At 36.8% G+C, this 16,382-nt stretch overlaps 1 protein-coding gene across 1 annotated transcript in view; it reads right to left on the bottom strand.

Annotated features, from left to right (window-relative positions):
- LOC133530251 (eyes absent homolog 2) overlaps positions 1-16,382 on the bottom strand; it is a 56,361-nt gene that overhangs the window by 25,456 nt on the left and 14,523 nt on the right. Inside the window, exon 2 of the mRNA XM_061868130.1 lies at positions 6,640-6,903. Within this exon, the coding sequence (XP_061724114.1) occupies positions 6,640-6,714 (75 nt within the window). The 5' untranslated portion in view covers positions 6,715-6,903. The remainder of the gene's footprint in view (positions 1-6,639; positions 6,904-16,382) is intronic.

Genomic DNA, 16,382 nt, shown 5'->3' with positions numbered 1-16,382 from the left:
TTGGAAAAAGTCTTAACTTCTTAATAAAAGTGTTGTTATATACAGGATACCCACAAAGGTCACCTGTTTTTGGCAGTTTATTATGACGGAAGAGCAACTACGGAACACTACACCGAGCATGTCCCGACATGCACTTGGCCGGTTTTTTGTTATAGGTTCCTACAATAGTTCATGTAACGAAACAGCCAAGCTACATATTTTGCCTAACGTGTAAAGTTAGAAGCTTAGCTCTTCATAAGATCTGATAACTTTTTGACAGTGTGAGCCTTATCATTTCGTTTTGGCAACATTTTACATGAAAATGTTTTTGCTCATATTTAACAAATTTTTACTTAAGGATGACATAAATACATGAATTATAAATAATTACAACATAATATTGAAGAAACAGTAGATTAAAATAAAATGAATACAGAAATAAAATAAAAATACCCCACAAACTATTAGCCCCGTCAAAAATTAACTTTTAAGCCCCGAACTGTTCCCTACCTGGCCCAAACGTTCCAAATATGCCAGCTGCGTTGCCACGCTGATTGGCTAAGGATATTTGTTGGACCAGATAAGATCCAGCCCGGGGGTCGCAGCCTCTGTCCCTCAACCGGCGTCCAATCTCTCTAACCAGCTTCTTGGCCTCGGCGCACCATGGCCCAGCCGTCTCGACAGCGACTGGAATAAAGTCATACACTGGTCCGAGGTTGGCGTATTTCCCGTGTTTAAACTTAGCAGCAGCCTCAGCCGCTGCACCTGCCTTCTTACTTGTGTGGCTGACATGAGTGGGAGCAAAAGTACACACACATGTGGCATCCCACCGCAGGCTCCGACCTTTTGCCCACGGGACCAGTGTTAGACCGTCCGGCCTCTTGCCATCTGTACGGATTAAACCAGGGGGTTCCAAAATACAGGGTATGTTTGCAGAGACCAAGGCGCGTCGAATCAGCTCATTAATAGCTTGGTGCCTAGGTATTCGTCCCACACACCGCACACAACTGAGACCGTGGTGCCCATTAAATTCGACCATTGCTCTACAAGGACATCTGTGGGGCTCACATACCTTACTTCCAAGCCGTAAGGCAACGCTCATTAGTTTTTTAAGCTTCTCAAATGTTGTTACTTAGCTGCCCCATTTAATACGTACCCTTTGCTTATGGATTCTTATCGTTCACATTGTAGTGAAAGTAAAATCAGTATTGCAACAAGTATATCAAATCCACCAGGGCGACATGAACACGTGAGAGTAATTTGTCGGCTGATATCTGTTATCCATTACGTCGTGGGCGATATGTAAGCTATTGTCAGAGAACTAGCAGAAACAATTCGATGCTATTACTTGCTTGCTATTGCGCGTCGTAGGCGGATGATTTGATCATTATATTGTCTAAGCCTATTTCTTCGACCTAATAGAACATCGAGTCTTCATTTAAATATTAATGCGGTTGCGTAAATCATTGAAAGTGATCGGGGTAGTATCAAAACCATTACAAATTGTTAAATCAGTCACTCCCTGTACTTTATAACATTCTAGGGAATTAAACACACACGCACATATCACACATAAAAAATACGCGTCAAAAACATAGCCCAGTTAACGCTGCGTTTGCCGGATGATTAAACCTCTAAGGCATAATGAATCTCGAGAGGTACATTTTAGTCGAAAATGTATGCCCATAATATTTGGAGAATTCCGTCAAATTCCTTAATCATGGCAAAAAAAGAAACAAAATTAAATAACAGGGAGCGTGCATGAACTGTAGGAGGCAGCACAGGAGCTGTCAGATTTTTGGCGCGAGGCGTAAATGTGATGTTTATTGTTCCGATGTAGCCCAAAAGATGGCAGAACCTACTATGCACAAGAAAACACGTGACGTGTAAATGTACATGTATATGTTTCCGATTCAGGCCACAAGATGGCAGACCCTCCAACGCGCACGGTCCCTATACCTATTGACGAATTGTATTCAATTACTTTGAATCTGTTAACAATGGGAGAGTCAAAACTAGAAACAAAAGATTAAATAAACTCTAAAGTAAGCACTATTAATTACGAGTAATACCGAACAAGCACACTAATCTATATTTTATCAGACATTGACTCATAATCACCGGCGCGGCGTGTGCACCGAGCGACATTTTTTACCCAAACATCTTGCGGCCTTCTAGGAACCACATTGTGGTCGCCTTGTATTGTCACCACTATTTACGTACTGCTCATGTCTAGATTAATATCTGAGTTTCTGATTTGTTCTTGCGCTTAATGTTTTAACCAGTTAGATATGTGTGTATTATGGTTGTAATGTGATTTTGTATCGGAATTTTTTCTCACATTGCTGAAATTGATATAACATGCGCACCGCACTAAACTTAATTGAAAAACATTTAACTTTGTTAATTGCCTTCTTCATTATATCTCCTATAATCAGGATGCATGTAAATATATTAAGTAGAGCAAAGTTTGGAGCACGATTATTAATCATGGATTAATCTGATTCATTCCACTTCTTGACGACTTCATTCGAAGCGAATAAAATATTTCGGTAATAGGCAGGAATGTAACGCTAATGAGTCGAAAGAAGTCGTTCATCTTCGCCTTTTAATGCGCTTTAAATTGTATAATTTAAAGATATAGTTTATTTATACCACTTATTAAATTTCATTGGTTATAATACCACTCGCATATTGTGTTTGCATTTTTGATAAACAAAAGATTTAAGAGTTATTGTTATTTCTATTATATTTATTTATATTTCTCTTTAATATTTTTCCCTTTTTAGGGTTTCGTAGCCACCTAAAAACCCTTATAGTTTCGCCACGTCCATCTGTCCGTCCGTCCGCGGCTTTTCTCTGTGATCGTTAGTGCCAGAAAGCTGCAATTTGGCATGCATGACGACAGAACGGTAATATAAAAACTACAAAAAAAATTATGCATGTATGGACCTTTAAGTGAAATAAATGATTTTTATTTATTTATTTTTAGTAAATACCTTCGATGAAAACTATAGTAAACATGATCGGTCCATCCGTTTTTGAGTTATGTCCGTTTGGCCTGTTCTGACAGAATGGTAACTACGAAACCCTACACTGAGTATGGCCCGACATGCTCTTGACAATTTTTTATTTTTATTTCGAAATTTAACTTAGAAAACACTACAAATATCATGGATCTACTCAATAAAATATTTCCCTAACGACACAGATGGAGAGGTAGGTGTAATATTTAGATAACGGTTAACAATCCCGAGTTCGGTAACGGAGATCGAGATAACATTCAAGTTATAAATAATAAAAGTCCTAAATGTCGGTGAGATCGAGATAGGCGTAACAACATTAATAAAATCGAGCCGGATTTATTTACGCGCGGCGCCACCGTGTCTCCATTAAAACTAACTAATAATCTAGTTGGGAGACAGTTTATGGTACTGTAAAATTAGATTTCTGGACGTTAATACCTTGGTTTAATTGATTGTAAGTTTCTGTATTTCATAACACAAAGGCACATATGTACACTAAATCATGGAATTTGTAGGGATAATTTTCACGATTGATCGCCGTGTTAAGATTTAAAATTTGGTAAGGAGTGTTTTTCTGTATCTTCATCGGCAAATGCTCTCTTAGATTCTTTTCTGGCTTCAATATTCTCTACACGGGAAAAAAATTGTGAATTGAAATGTTTTTCCATGTTTTTTTAACAGTTGACTTTATTTATTCTCTATCAGTTACCAAACCCATGGACCCCATGGTCTAGCAGCAATAAATAAATCAGAAATCCTCTCAAATTCAGAGTCATATGTTTAATTTTTTCAGGTTAGCTGCATTTTCCTCTAACCCAAGTTTGAAATCGTGCTTCCCCCTAGCTAGCTAGCACCACGGAGTACCAGGGTCGCATACGTCCCAAGATGTCATTGTGAGAAAGGGCGTAAATCACCGGCGAGTTCCCATCGAGGTGTGAGGCCGATCCCGCGATAGCCGCTAATTTATTCGTTTTACGCGCGACAACGCGCCTGCGCTTCGGTTACACAGGTTGTTCTTTACATTTGTCACTATAATTGTTCTTGTGTTCTTTTTGGTTAATGTCGTGTTTTGTCCCGATGTTAATATTATAAATCTGGGTGGATGGGGTCATTAAATTTAGAATGGTATTTCTGTACACGACGTTTTGCATTCTTTACGGAAATGAGGAATTAATTTTTAAATTTTGTGATATTTATGGTTAAAGGAACGCCGTTTATTATCTGTCATTTGTTTAGCGTAATTTTTCAGAAAATGCATTGCAGGCTTATATTGCATGTAATTGCCAATTCTATAACGCAGTAGGTAATTACTAAATATTGACGTATGTACACGTGCTTGTAATTTTTGTATAACTCGTTACATCTGTCAGAAACAAAGTTAAAGAAACTTCTACAGCCTGTATCCTAATCAAACAGCTCGACAAAACGCTCCATTATTTATACGTAATTCGTTTATTGTTTTATCTGAGTTTATATTTACGACGGGTTCCTCCTGCCCGCTCCTGCGCCTCGAAATAAATTTACAAATTTACCGCCCGCCATATTTATTTATTGTCACTTGGTTATCGTTGATAATTCGAGAGATATTGCCTCGATATTAATTCGATGCGTACGTTTTTTGAGTCATCGCGTGAAATGTCAATTTTAATAGTGATTAATTTTAGTGGCGCTCGCGATTTGTTTTAGGTTGCCTTCATTTGTTTTGGGAGTTTTACGTGTTCTTTTGTTTTCCTTTTTGGCGTCATGTGGTTTTTTTACTCAGTTCTCATACGACTTTTTATGCTTTTAAAACTTGGTCTTCTAAATTGTGTACTTCTGTTTCCCATTGCCTGCGTAACTATTTGTGTCGATGGTTGTTTTTGATTTGATATGATAGTTTGACATACAGAAAAATATTTCCAGAATTAGGATTGAACTTAGATATCCTTTTTCTAGTGGATGCCAATATCCATCGTATTTCTTATTGTTAAAGTACACCTTTAGGTGTCACAAATATAATTTTCACCACATCAACTGGAAAAGGCCCTCTTGATTGTTCAAAAACTAATGAGAAAGTTGCATTTTATCCACATGTGGGGCAAAGTAATTAGATGCTAATTTTGAGTTTACTTTTAACTGCTTTTAACTTTTTTGCTTTTAAATGTTACATTTTATATTACATTTGTTTGGATTGGATTTGTTTGGATTTATTTGGTATTTCATAGTTAGTTTTTTCCTCGCGTTGATGTGGTGAAAATTTTTGTGTTTCACTCGGAGGCAAAGTTAGTTTAACCGTCGTGCCTTAATACAATATTACTATATATAATCAATATTAGCACGAGCGGTTAAACTACAACTTTGCTCCCTTGTAAAACAAATAAATATTAATTAAATTAGATCTTTAGTTTGTACGCCTTAAAGTTTGTTTTTGACTGTATTGTTTTGGTCACTAGTGTTGTTTTGGAAAGTAATGGGCCTACATACTTATATTTATGGAGTATCAAGAGAGACGTCTCCCTCGTCTTATAAATCGCACAGCGTCGGGCTCTCGGACTATCAACTTGATCGAATTTGTTTTTATTGCTGTAAATTGTGGGTGGTTTTCGTTTAATTCTACTTTATTAAACATACATTAAAGGTTTTACTAATCAGTTGCGTGTTTTCTTTATTGACATCAGTTTAAAGGCTTCTGATAATACTGACACAGGTCAAAATATGCAGCATCTGTCAAAAAATGTTTACGTCGCCAAAGTTGATCAAACATACGCCTACGGCCACCCATGTGGATACAGTGCTCTGTAAAACATAGCTAATTATAGCCGACTGATTATTGATACAATTATGAGTGTATTGTTTACTACCACGTAATGTTATCAAGTGAAAACACATGGCCATGTATTTGCTTATCTCTTAATATTTAAATGGTAAGTGACATATGTGCAAAAACAGCAAAATGTGTTGGAGGCAAAAGCCGATAACGCATTCCTATGTCAGATAACCATTGTTATTCAGTCTTCATGGCTGAAAGACAACTCCGCGCGCTCATGATCGCCTGGTGTCAAGTGCTAATGATACTCTGTCCCGTAGGTAACTAGCGACACCACAGTCTTATAACGACTTTTTAATAGTCCCTAAAGAATAACGTATGAATGGTAACATGAGAACTGACGCCGGTCCACTGGGAAAACATAAACACTATGGAGCTTGTCCAAGTACAGACAATAAAATTCGGTGTTAGTTACGGACACCCGAACAGCTAGAGATAAGGCTTTAATCATCGGATCGCGTTTTAATAGGATCACTCGCATTCTTCATCGATGTAAACACACATTTTTAAAAGCTCAACGGGTCATGCAAGCAATATTGGTGCAATTAACGTAGCTGCCAAAGGTGCCATACTTTATAGTGCAAAGGGTGCTAACTACGTGCTTTTTGCTGTGCTAATATACTTCAAACTTTCCGAATGCGCCGATAGTGGCAATTCGTAACTCGAAAACGACGCGTTCGAAAAGTTTTCCCTTTATAAACGGCCAGTATTGAAGCAGAAGCTCTGTTTTTGTCAAACTGTATAAATTACATGACAAATCCAGAACTTCTTATTAAAGGCTCGTTCTTTAGTGATGTGCGTTTGAGATTAGGACCCGTGGATGCTGACCTTAGGCTCCGTATGCTCCAAGCTGCAGCGCGGGGACCCGCCGCCGAGGTAGCTACACGGCATCAGCGTCACCATGCTGTGCAGCGAACGTACATTTCGGACACTCACTTCACTCGGCTAACGTCACTTTGACAGTTTTTTGAGCGGGAATTTGCATTTTGAGCGGCCATTTTGCGCTTATTTTACTTTTAATTGGCACCATGAGCCCGGATCGAGTCTTATTGGTATGTTGTACAAATTTGTGTCACAATCCATAGCTTAGATCTATAAGGAAGCAAATAAATTTAGGACATTAAAAATATCTTTGATATTCCAATACATAAAACTCTTAAAAAACAAATGGCATTTTGGCAACATTCAGTTCTAAACCAAATTATTATTATCTAATCGCATCAGATTATAAATGACTGCATATAGTCGTCACAAACGATTTTCACACTCCACCGGTGGCTAGTTATTGATGCCTGTTAGTCATCGCTTCTAACGAAAAAAAAAAAAACAAATTAAAAACAAAGCAGAAAAAATTACACGCACGTCCGAGACCACCCACATGGATCCGTCAATTTCAAAGTGGAACCGAGCGTGTTCATCAAGTTGTCAAATCGATGGCGACGTAATTGTGAACGCACCTTTTTATCGGAGCGGTTTGCTACTTCGAGAACTCATTTTGGTCTGTGATTTTGAAATGTTAATTATTTTTAATTTTTTATGATTTTGAACCAACTGTATTTTAAAAGAGAATCACTGGTAACATTTTTTATCCCTATTTCATTTAAGTTAGCTAGAAGTAAGTACAAATTTGGTATTAGCTGGTATACTGTAGGTAAAAGGTATTAAATTATTGATATTATCTGTAACACTTGTCTGTCAAACTGATGAAACTGATCTGAAGGACACGTTAGTATGTACTTCCGTATCTCTTGCAAATAAAAGGAAAATTCCAGGGCCTTTATTAGATTCCATAATCTAATATATATTTTTGCAATTTCAATTCCATATGTTTTAGAAAATGAAAAATGTTTTCCAAAATATACCAATTACGTATTAAAGTTAGCCTTGCCACCATTCTCTACCGTCTGTTTGTGTGGTCACATACAAACTACAGCTTCTGTTTTTAAAATTCATTTTTTGTTGCATGGAAACCGAGCTGTCCAATTGAATTAAATCCACTAGATGATTGAAAGAAGAATAAAAATTGTAAATAGTTAGGAAGTATTAAAGCAAGTTTGTTTGTTTGTGCCGGCAGGGGGCGGAACGGTAGCGTTGCTCGCCGCTGGACGCCACGGGACCAGGGGATCATAACTTATAATAGGTGAAGGATGCGTATGAAGGAGCATCCAAATCGTCTGGTCACCATACAGGGTGGGACATCAGCAGTTGCCTAACAAAAATGTACAATATTACACCCTTATAAACACCGAGGCTATTTGTGACGTCTTACGGCGGTTGGTGCTTAGGCTGTTATATATGTGTATGCCACGCGACGCAAGCACCAACCACCATAAGGTATCTTTACCCGTGGAACGACACATTTAGGGTTAAGGGTGGGGACATAACTTGTATAGCCTAAATATTTAAGCTACCTATACCTATAGCATATTTAGGTATTCCTATAAAATTCCTTTTCGTGAATGTCGTCTGTCTGTTCTGTTAACTCTTCACGCTATAACCGCTGAATAAAGGAATTAGGATTTTTTTATCACTGAAATAATCTTCGCTGGCATAAGTTAAGGTTTACAAATTTAAAAAAATCGGCCAAGTGCGAGTCGGACTCGCACAGGAAGGGTTCCGTACCATTATCTATAAAAACGGTCACCCATCCAAGTACTGACCCCGCCCGACGTTGCTTAACTTCGGTGATTGGATGAGAACCTCGAGATTGGAAAGAAATATTTATTTTATTCTATTTTTAGTATTTGTTGTTATAGCGGCAACAGAAATACATAATCTGTAGAAATTTCAACTGGCTAACTATCACAGTTCATGAGATACAGCCTGGTGACAGACGGACGGACGGACAGCGGAGTCTCAGTAATAGGGTCCCGTTTGACCCTTTGGGTACGGAATCCTAAAAAGGATTTTTCAAATAACATCCAATAAAATTAATGATTTACACACATACGAAGAGTGACCGCGTGCGAATTTACACATTAATAATAGACTATTTAAAATTATGACACAATTATGTTTTTTTCTTAAACAAGAAAAACTGGTAACACAGTTGGGTTCTATGGACCATCCCTGCGGGGGGCACTACCACTACTGCCAGCGACGCGGGACATACTTTACCAACTTAAATGTGCTGTCGCATAAACGCTTCTTTTATCTTATATCTATGAAATAAAGACGATAATAGCTGTCAATTAACTTAATCACATGTAAGACTAGCTTTGTAATTAAAGATACTTGTAAATTGAAATAATACCGTCCATAGAATTTTATATGACGCACAGTAAAATATCACTTTTACCTTTTTCTTTATGCTGATATTGACGCACAGAATCAGAAAAGAAGCAAGTATGGATACCTAAGCCTTTATAGATTAGTATTAGTAAGTAATTATTATTTATAAAGGGTCATTTTTATAAATATAACCGTTTTTTTAAAGCGTCTGTTGAAACAAAACAGTTGTTTTGCAGTTAGCATATTTAGTTTTTAATTTTAGTTTGTAATTTTGACAGTTTTTAATTTTAGTTTGTAATTTTTAGTATTTAATTTTTAAATAAAAAATACATTTAGTGCTCCGTATAAAACATGTTCACGGAGTACTTACTTATGGGATCACTTCAGTTTCGCAAATCGGTTAAATGCATTTTTCTCAGAGATCATATTATGACGTAGATATGTAACAAAAATTAAATAAGTCAAAACTTCTTATTTTTAATTTTATTGGGTGTCATTATTTTTGTAAAACATAAACTAAATATCGTCAGGTGACAAGCAAAACTTACTAATTACTAAAAAATAATTAAACTCAAATCTAAAATCAACCTTAAATTAGTATTAATATGGTTCATTATGGCTATGAATTTGTGGTGGTAATTAGTGAGTTTTGCTTGTCACCTGACGATATAGTAATTAATATAAATAATTTGCCACGACGGTAATGATAACATAAACTTAAAAAATAATAAACCTAAAGATTGGAAGTCGCACGCTGTTACCACTAGGCAACCAACGCTCATTTATGCAAACATCATTTTCCTAGCATAAATAGTCCCGGCTTTTTGCCACGGCTTATGGGGTGCGCTTTGGCACCTACAGTCAGAATAAATAATAATAATGAAAAAAAAAAACAATTCATATAACCATGTAAAATGCTAGGCTCTTATACTTCGACGTCCCATTTGAATATTCATCGATGAAATAAAACGATTGCTGGCATTCGGATGTCACCGAAGCTTTGTGAATCGATTATCTGCTCGTGTTTATGATCGAATTAAATCGAATTGCTTGTATTTTGCCTCGTTTAGATTGATTTAGAAAGACTAGCTGTCGTTGAAGCACGTATTTAATTAACGTACAGTGAAGGTTGTGTTGTGTGTGTATTTTTGTTGAATTTACGACGTGAGAGGTCGTTTTAAAATTGGATTAAGAAATCGTTGACCTGTACCCCTAGTGTAAATTTGATCGACATCATAACGTGACGAACGCGTTTGCGTTAAGTCTCATTTTGTATAGGATTTTGAGTTTCCAAAACGTCCCGCTTGGCGCGCTCTTTCTAAATCCAATACAAAATGACACTAAACGCAAACGCGTACGTCACGTTTCGAAATCGAATTTATTTACACTAGGGGTACTGATGTCTGTAACTGTAATATTTGTTAATTTATAAGCCGTTGCCGTGACGGTATTACGTTATTCATTAGGAATATAGTACCAGGCACCCATGAATTGGCAGTACATTCGCATATTTAAATGATATTGCTTGAAACAAAGTGTGTTATGGGTTATTGGCCGCTAATACGGTGGCGTCGGTATTTGAAAGGATAACTTTCCAAACCTCCTGTATTTTTCAGTTTTTTTTCAAATGTGGACTTAATTTTCATCGTGCAAGGTTCATTTCCTATTTTAAAGGTAGCGATATAAGAGCTTTCGAAAGTATTAATCGAATCGCATAAAGAGGCGGGAGATGTGGTTATGTGTCGGCTCGGCAGAGTCGGTATGCTCTTTCTCATAATCTTAGATTCATATGAGTGGGTGTTTTTAGGGTTTCGTAGTCACCAGAAACCCTTATAGTTTCGCCATGTCCGTCTGTTCGTCCGTCCGCGGCTTTGCTCCGTGATCGTTAATGCTAGAAATCTGCCATTTGGCATGAATACATTAATCATGCATGGCGACAGAACGGTAAAATAAAAACTACAAACTTTTTTTTAGGGTTCTTCCCATACAAAATATTTTTATTTATTTATTTCATGTGGAGGGTTCCGTCTATCAGGGTGTTGACAAGTTCCACTACCTCGGATGTACAGTCACCGATACAAACACCCGGGAGGAGGAGATTGCACTGCGCATTCAAAACGCACTACGATATATGTAGTGCAGCCCTCCATAAAGTGTTGATGTCCAGGCTTCTCAGTAAGAGTACAAAACTAAGAATCTATAAACCGTCATTCGGCCTATTCTCATGTACGGCTGTGAGGCCTGGACACTAACTCAAAAAGAGGAAAGTCAACTCCTGATAGCGAAAAGAAAAGTGCTCAGGAAGATCCTGGGACCTGTCCGAAGTGACGACGGCTCCTGGAGGATCCGGAAAAATGCCGAGATCGAAAAGTTGGTGGCTGAGCCCAATATCATCGGCGTAACTAAATCCCACAGACTTCGCTGGCTCGGTCACCTACTCAGAATGGGGGAGGATCGCGTAGTCAAGGAAGCGTACTTGAGGCGACCAACCGGCCGTCGACCGATCGGGCGCCCCGGGTACCGCTGGTGTGATGTCGTGGAGGCGGACCTGGGTCGGCTGAATGCCAATTCATGGCAGGAAACCGCGCTGGATCGGGACAGGTGGCGTTCTCTCGTTTCGGTGGCCAAGATTCTTTTTGGATCGCTGAGCCAAAGCAGTTAGTTAGTTATTTATTTAGTTTCGTCGACTGAACAGTGTGGGGTACCGTTTGGTAAATCTTTCAAAACGAATAAGGGTTTTTAAAAAATATTTTTGATAAAGTTAATATTTTCGGAAATAATTGTTCCGAAAGAAAGAAAATATGTGTCCCCGCTCTAACTTATGAACCATGGGACCAAAAAATATGAAAAAATAGTAAAATAAATACTTTCAATCAAAACGATAGCGGATATGATCGGTGCAACCGTTTTTGAGTTATGGCAAAAAATCTTCTTAGTAAAACGACGTACTTACAAAGCGCTGCGAAGGTACTCCCTTAGTCCCTTGTAATGTATATGATAATAACCCCCGTTTGGCCTGTTCTGACAAAATGGTAACTACGAAACCCTACACTAAGCATGGCCCGACATGCCCTTGGCTGTTTTTTTTTTGTATTTTAATAACGAATGTCTACTTGTATTTATTTTTAAAGTCCGGTAAAGCAGTAAGACGGGAATTTTAAGAGTCTTAACTTTGCACTGACTTGATGAAATGTCGTGCAGCAATTTGTTTTTATACATTTTGTCACTGTTAATACGCTATTTTATTTCTTGTGTTTCGAAAGTGCGTCTTTGTTGTTCTATGAAGTGCGCAGACATTTTACTTTCCAAATACGTTATTTTTTTTCGATACCTAAGCAATTAAAGTTTGGTTTAAATGGATTTGTTGTACAATTTCCATCCTGATATTTAACTCGCCATTCCATAAATAAACATCTTTTTACCTAAATTGTTAATTGGAATTACCCTCTAGAAATATTTTAAAAGTTTTTTGCAGATATCGTGAAGCGTCTGGTTGACGTAACGGCGACAAAGAGCTGGCCGCTTCCTCGCACAACGTATCAGTATTGCGATACGAGGAAATGCCGCCAGCATCCTTGGTGCATTGCCTCAAAGGCCTATTTTAGAAGCTAGTTATAGTAACACTGTATATATCCTTTAAAAATTTATACTTAGGTAGTCATGTCATGTTTTTTTAAATACACATATGTTTTACTTTCCTCGTATTTGAAATGACAAGAGTCTTTAACTCGAGTAAAAGACTCTTTTCATTTCTCATGCTCTGAAATTGGAGACGTTGTTGTTCTAAAAAGTGTGCAGAAAATTATACGTGTCTGCTCTCGAGGGTACTGCACTTTCTAAGTACGTTTTTTCTCTTTTTTACGATAAGTAATTAATATTTTGGTTTTAAATGCATTTGTTGTACAATTTATATTCTGATAATTAACTTTCCATTCTGTAAATAACGATTTTTTTACTTAAATTGTTAATTAAAAGTACCCTCAAGAAATATGACTGAAGTTCATACTTAGCCGTGTTTTTTTAATGCACATGTATTTTACTTTCTTCGTATTCGAAATGAAAAGTAGAGTGTTTAACTCGGGTGAAAGGCACCATTTCAGTCTCGGACTATTGTCAATCTACCACGACAGAAATGGGTGCCTTTCATTTGGTTAACAATGTACTATTTCATCCCTTGGTTACTCTTGGTCTACTCTTCCCGGTTAAGATGCGTTTTTGATTGGTCCCTTCAGAATTTTCTTAACCGGGTTTTACTGTATTGTATACCTATAATATAAGTTACTTGTTTATACCTAGACGAAGATTTTTGAAGCTTGTAACTTAATCCTACAACTGTATTCGTGTAGCATAACTTAACGTAATGATGTCCGTAGGAAGATACTAATTAGGTAATGTACATGATAGCTAATTAGTAATGGAAAAGTGGGTCACACTGCGACATTTTACTGAGTACCAACATTACATAATGCCGTGTACAGTTTATTTATAGATATATATACCTATAGTTTATTTATGGGTTGGTACTATGTATTACGTATTACGAGGAATCAACCTTTGTTTAAAATGCGCGATCATTTTATGATACCTAGGTAGGTTTTCTTAGTTTTTTTTATGTTAGAGGAGGCAAACGAGCAGACGGATCACCTGATGGTAAGCGATTACCGCCGCCCATGGACACCTGCAACACCAGAGGGGTTGTAAGTGCGTTGTCGGCATTTAAGATGGGAGTACGCTCTTTTCTTGAAGGTTTGAAGGTCGTATCGTAGTTAATGTATACAGGGTGTTTCCTGTAACAGGAAATGACCAACATTTGTTTAATAATTTTGTAAAATAACTTATGTTTTGATTTTTATTACACATTGAAGTTAATTCAAAGACGCAATGTATGGCGAATTTTGTTATGTTTACAGCGTGACAAGCAACGTCGAATACACTGATAAATAATTAATAAATAAATATTATAGGACATTATTACACAAATTGACTAAGTCCCACAGTAATCTCAATAAGGCTTGTGTTGAGGGTACTTAGACAACGATATATATAATATATAAATATTTATAAATACTTCAATACATAGATAACACCCATGACTCAGGAACAAATATCCATGCTCATCACATGAATAAATGCCCTTACCAGGATTTGAACCCGGGACCATCAGCTTCGTAGGCAGGGTCACTACCCACTAGGCCAAACCGATCGTCAATGATGATGTCAGAGTACATTGAAAATAATATTAAATTTGTATGAAAAAGTTAAAATCAAAAGATTTCATAATTTTTAAAAGTTGTTAATCAAAAGTTATTTCGTTTTAGGAGTACAATATATGGTTTAATTATACACCCGGCATAACAAAGTAAAAATATTAAAGCATTACCTACTTAAATTTTTAATGAATACATTGCTTTTTAATTTAAATGCACATGATTTATGAATGATGTATCTACGTAATGTTTACTGGGAATAAATACACGAGATACTGATATCAATCGCGTCAAATTTGATAAAAAATAATAGCTAAACCATTGAAATGGTTAAGGGTTTTAAGTTAAATTAAATAATCATTTATTAGTTACAAAATAAATACAATAATATTTTTGACCAAGCGGAGTGAAAGTCTCCGTTCAGCTTCTACAAGCATACTTTCGTATGTCCGGATTTCTCAACCGATACTAATGTTATTTTATTTCTTAGTGTAAAATCGATATTATTTTAAAAAAAATTGTCGATTCAGTTTGGAAATTTTTCAAAATGGCGGAGCTATGGGCGGAGTTGTTTTTATTTTATTTAAGTATTAAGAAAAATGCGTAATATATGTGTTTAGCCATGTATAATAAGTTACCGGACATGTTTAAAGAATGTAATTTTAATAAATTTAAGAACTAAGTTAAACAATGGCTCATACAAAAATGTTATTACAGTATAAACTATTTTCTAAATACACTTTTAATGTTCAACAATTTCAAAATGTAAACTGTGTCATGTTAATTTAACATTAATTTTATTTTGTTTATTTACGTTAGTTATAGAATTTAAATTATTTTTACAGTACATATGGTGCTACTTTATAGCACTAGTGCGAAAATTAGCATATTACGTTACCGTGTCGAACATTTAAAGGGCCATATGTACTGTAAAACGTTGTACGATACATGTGCGAATAGGTAATTCGCAACTCGTGTCGATTTAAAACACTCCCTTCGGTCGTGTTTTAATTTATCGCCACTCGTTTCGGATTTCCTATTTTTCGCACTTGTATCGTAACGTACTATTGATCGATTTATGTGTCCTGAAATGTATTTACGCCTGAAAAGGTAGAGTTTGGTGAAACTAGAGTAGCATTTTTAGCTAAATATGTAACCCATTCTCCACATGCATTAATAAATTATTTCATTAAGAACCTGTACCCCTAGTGTAAATAAATTCGATTTCCAAACGTGACGTACGCGTTTGCGTTTAGTCTCATTTTGTATTGGATTTCGAAAGAGCGCGCCAAGCGGGACGTTTTGGAACCTCAAAATCCTATACAAAATGAGACTTAACGCAAACGCGTTCGTCACGTTATGATGTCGATCAAAGTTACACTAGGGGTACTGTTCTATTTGTATGTCACGTTAAAGACGTATACTCGTATCCACATAGTACACCCTACGTCACACCAACCGTTTTCGTTACACACCTAAATACAATTTGGAAGCGCAAAACGAGCAGCTGTTAAATTTGAATTAGGAATGAACATCCGCGATGTCCTATCTCCCTTGCGCGCTCCGCCCAGGCGCGGCCACGCCTCTTCCGTTCGCCAAACTCAAATTGAAATTCGAACAATAGATCTAGGATCGCGCCATAATGGCCTTTATGGTTACAATTACAATACAACTTCGGGGAACTTGCTCTGTGAGTCGAATGTGCATTTATTAAATATGTATTTTATTTAAAAAAAAATATAAACCCTACGCTATATTCCCGAAATACCCATTTTATGCCAGAAATGCCTTACAGAATTTTGGAAAAGAGCTGATACTCTTCAAACTGCTGGATCGATTTCTAACAAACATTCGGTCCATCCGTTAAATAGCTACGATGCCACAGACAGACAAACAGACAAAGAGAGAGAGAGAGAGAGACAGACAAACAGACATTGGCGTCAAATATATAACACCCCTCTTTTTGCGTCAAGGGTTAAAAATTGGATAAGCGTGAGTCATAATAGCGCACCGAGGGTTCTATAGGACTAAGCTAACTCTGCATGGCTTTTGCAATGATAAAGTGTGGCCGTGTCATTAATGTCAGATAATTATACGACAATTATAATGGCAATCGCTCACTTTGTTTTGTTT

This window comes from Cydia pomonella, chromosome 22, assembly GCF_033807575.1.
Source record: "Cydia pomonella isolate Wapato2018A chromosome 22, ilCydPomo1, whole genome shotgun sequence".
NCBI classification, from domain to species: Eukaryota; Metazoa; Arthropoda; class Insecta; order Lepidoptera; family Tortricidae; genus Cydia; species Cydia pomonella.
Note: the sequence above shows the minus strand (reverse complement) of the source record. Positions and strands in the feature narration are given on the sequence as shown.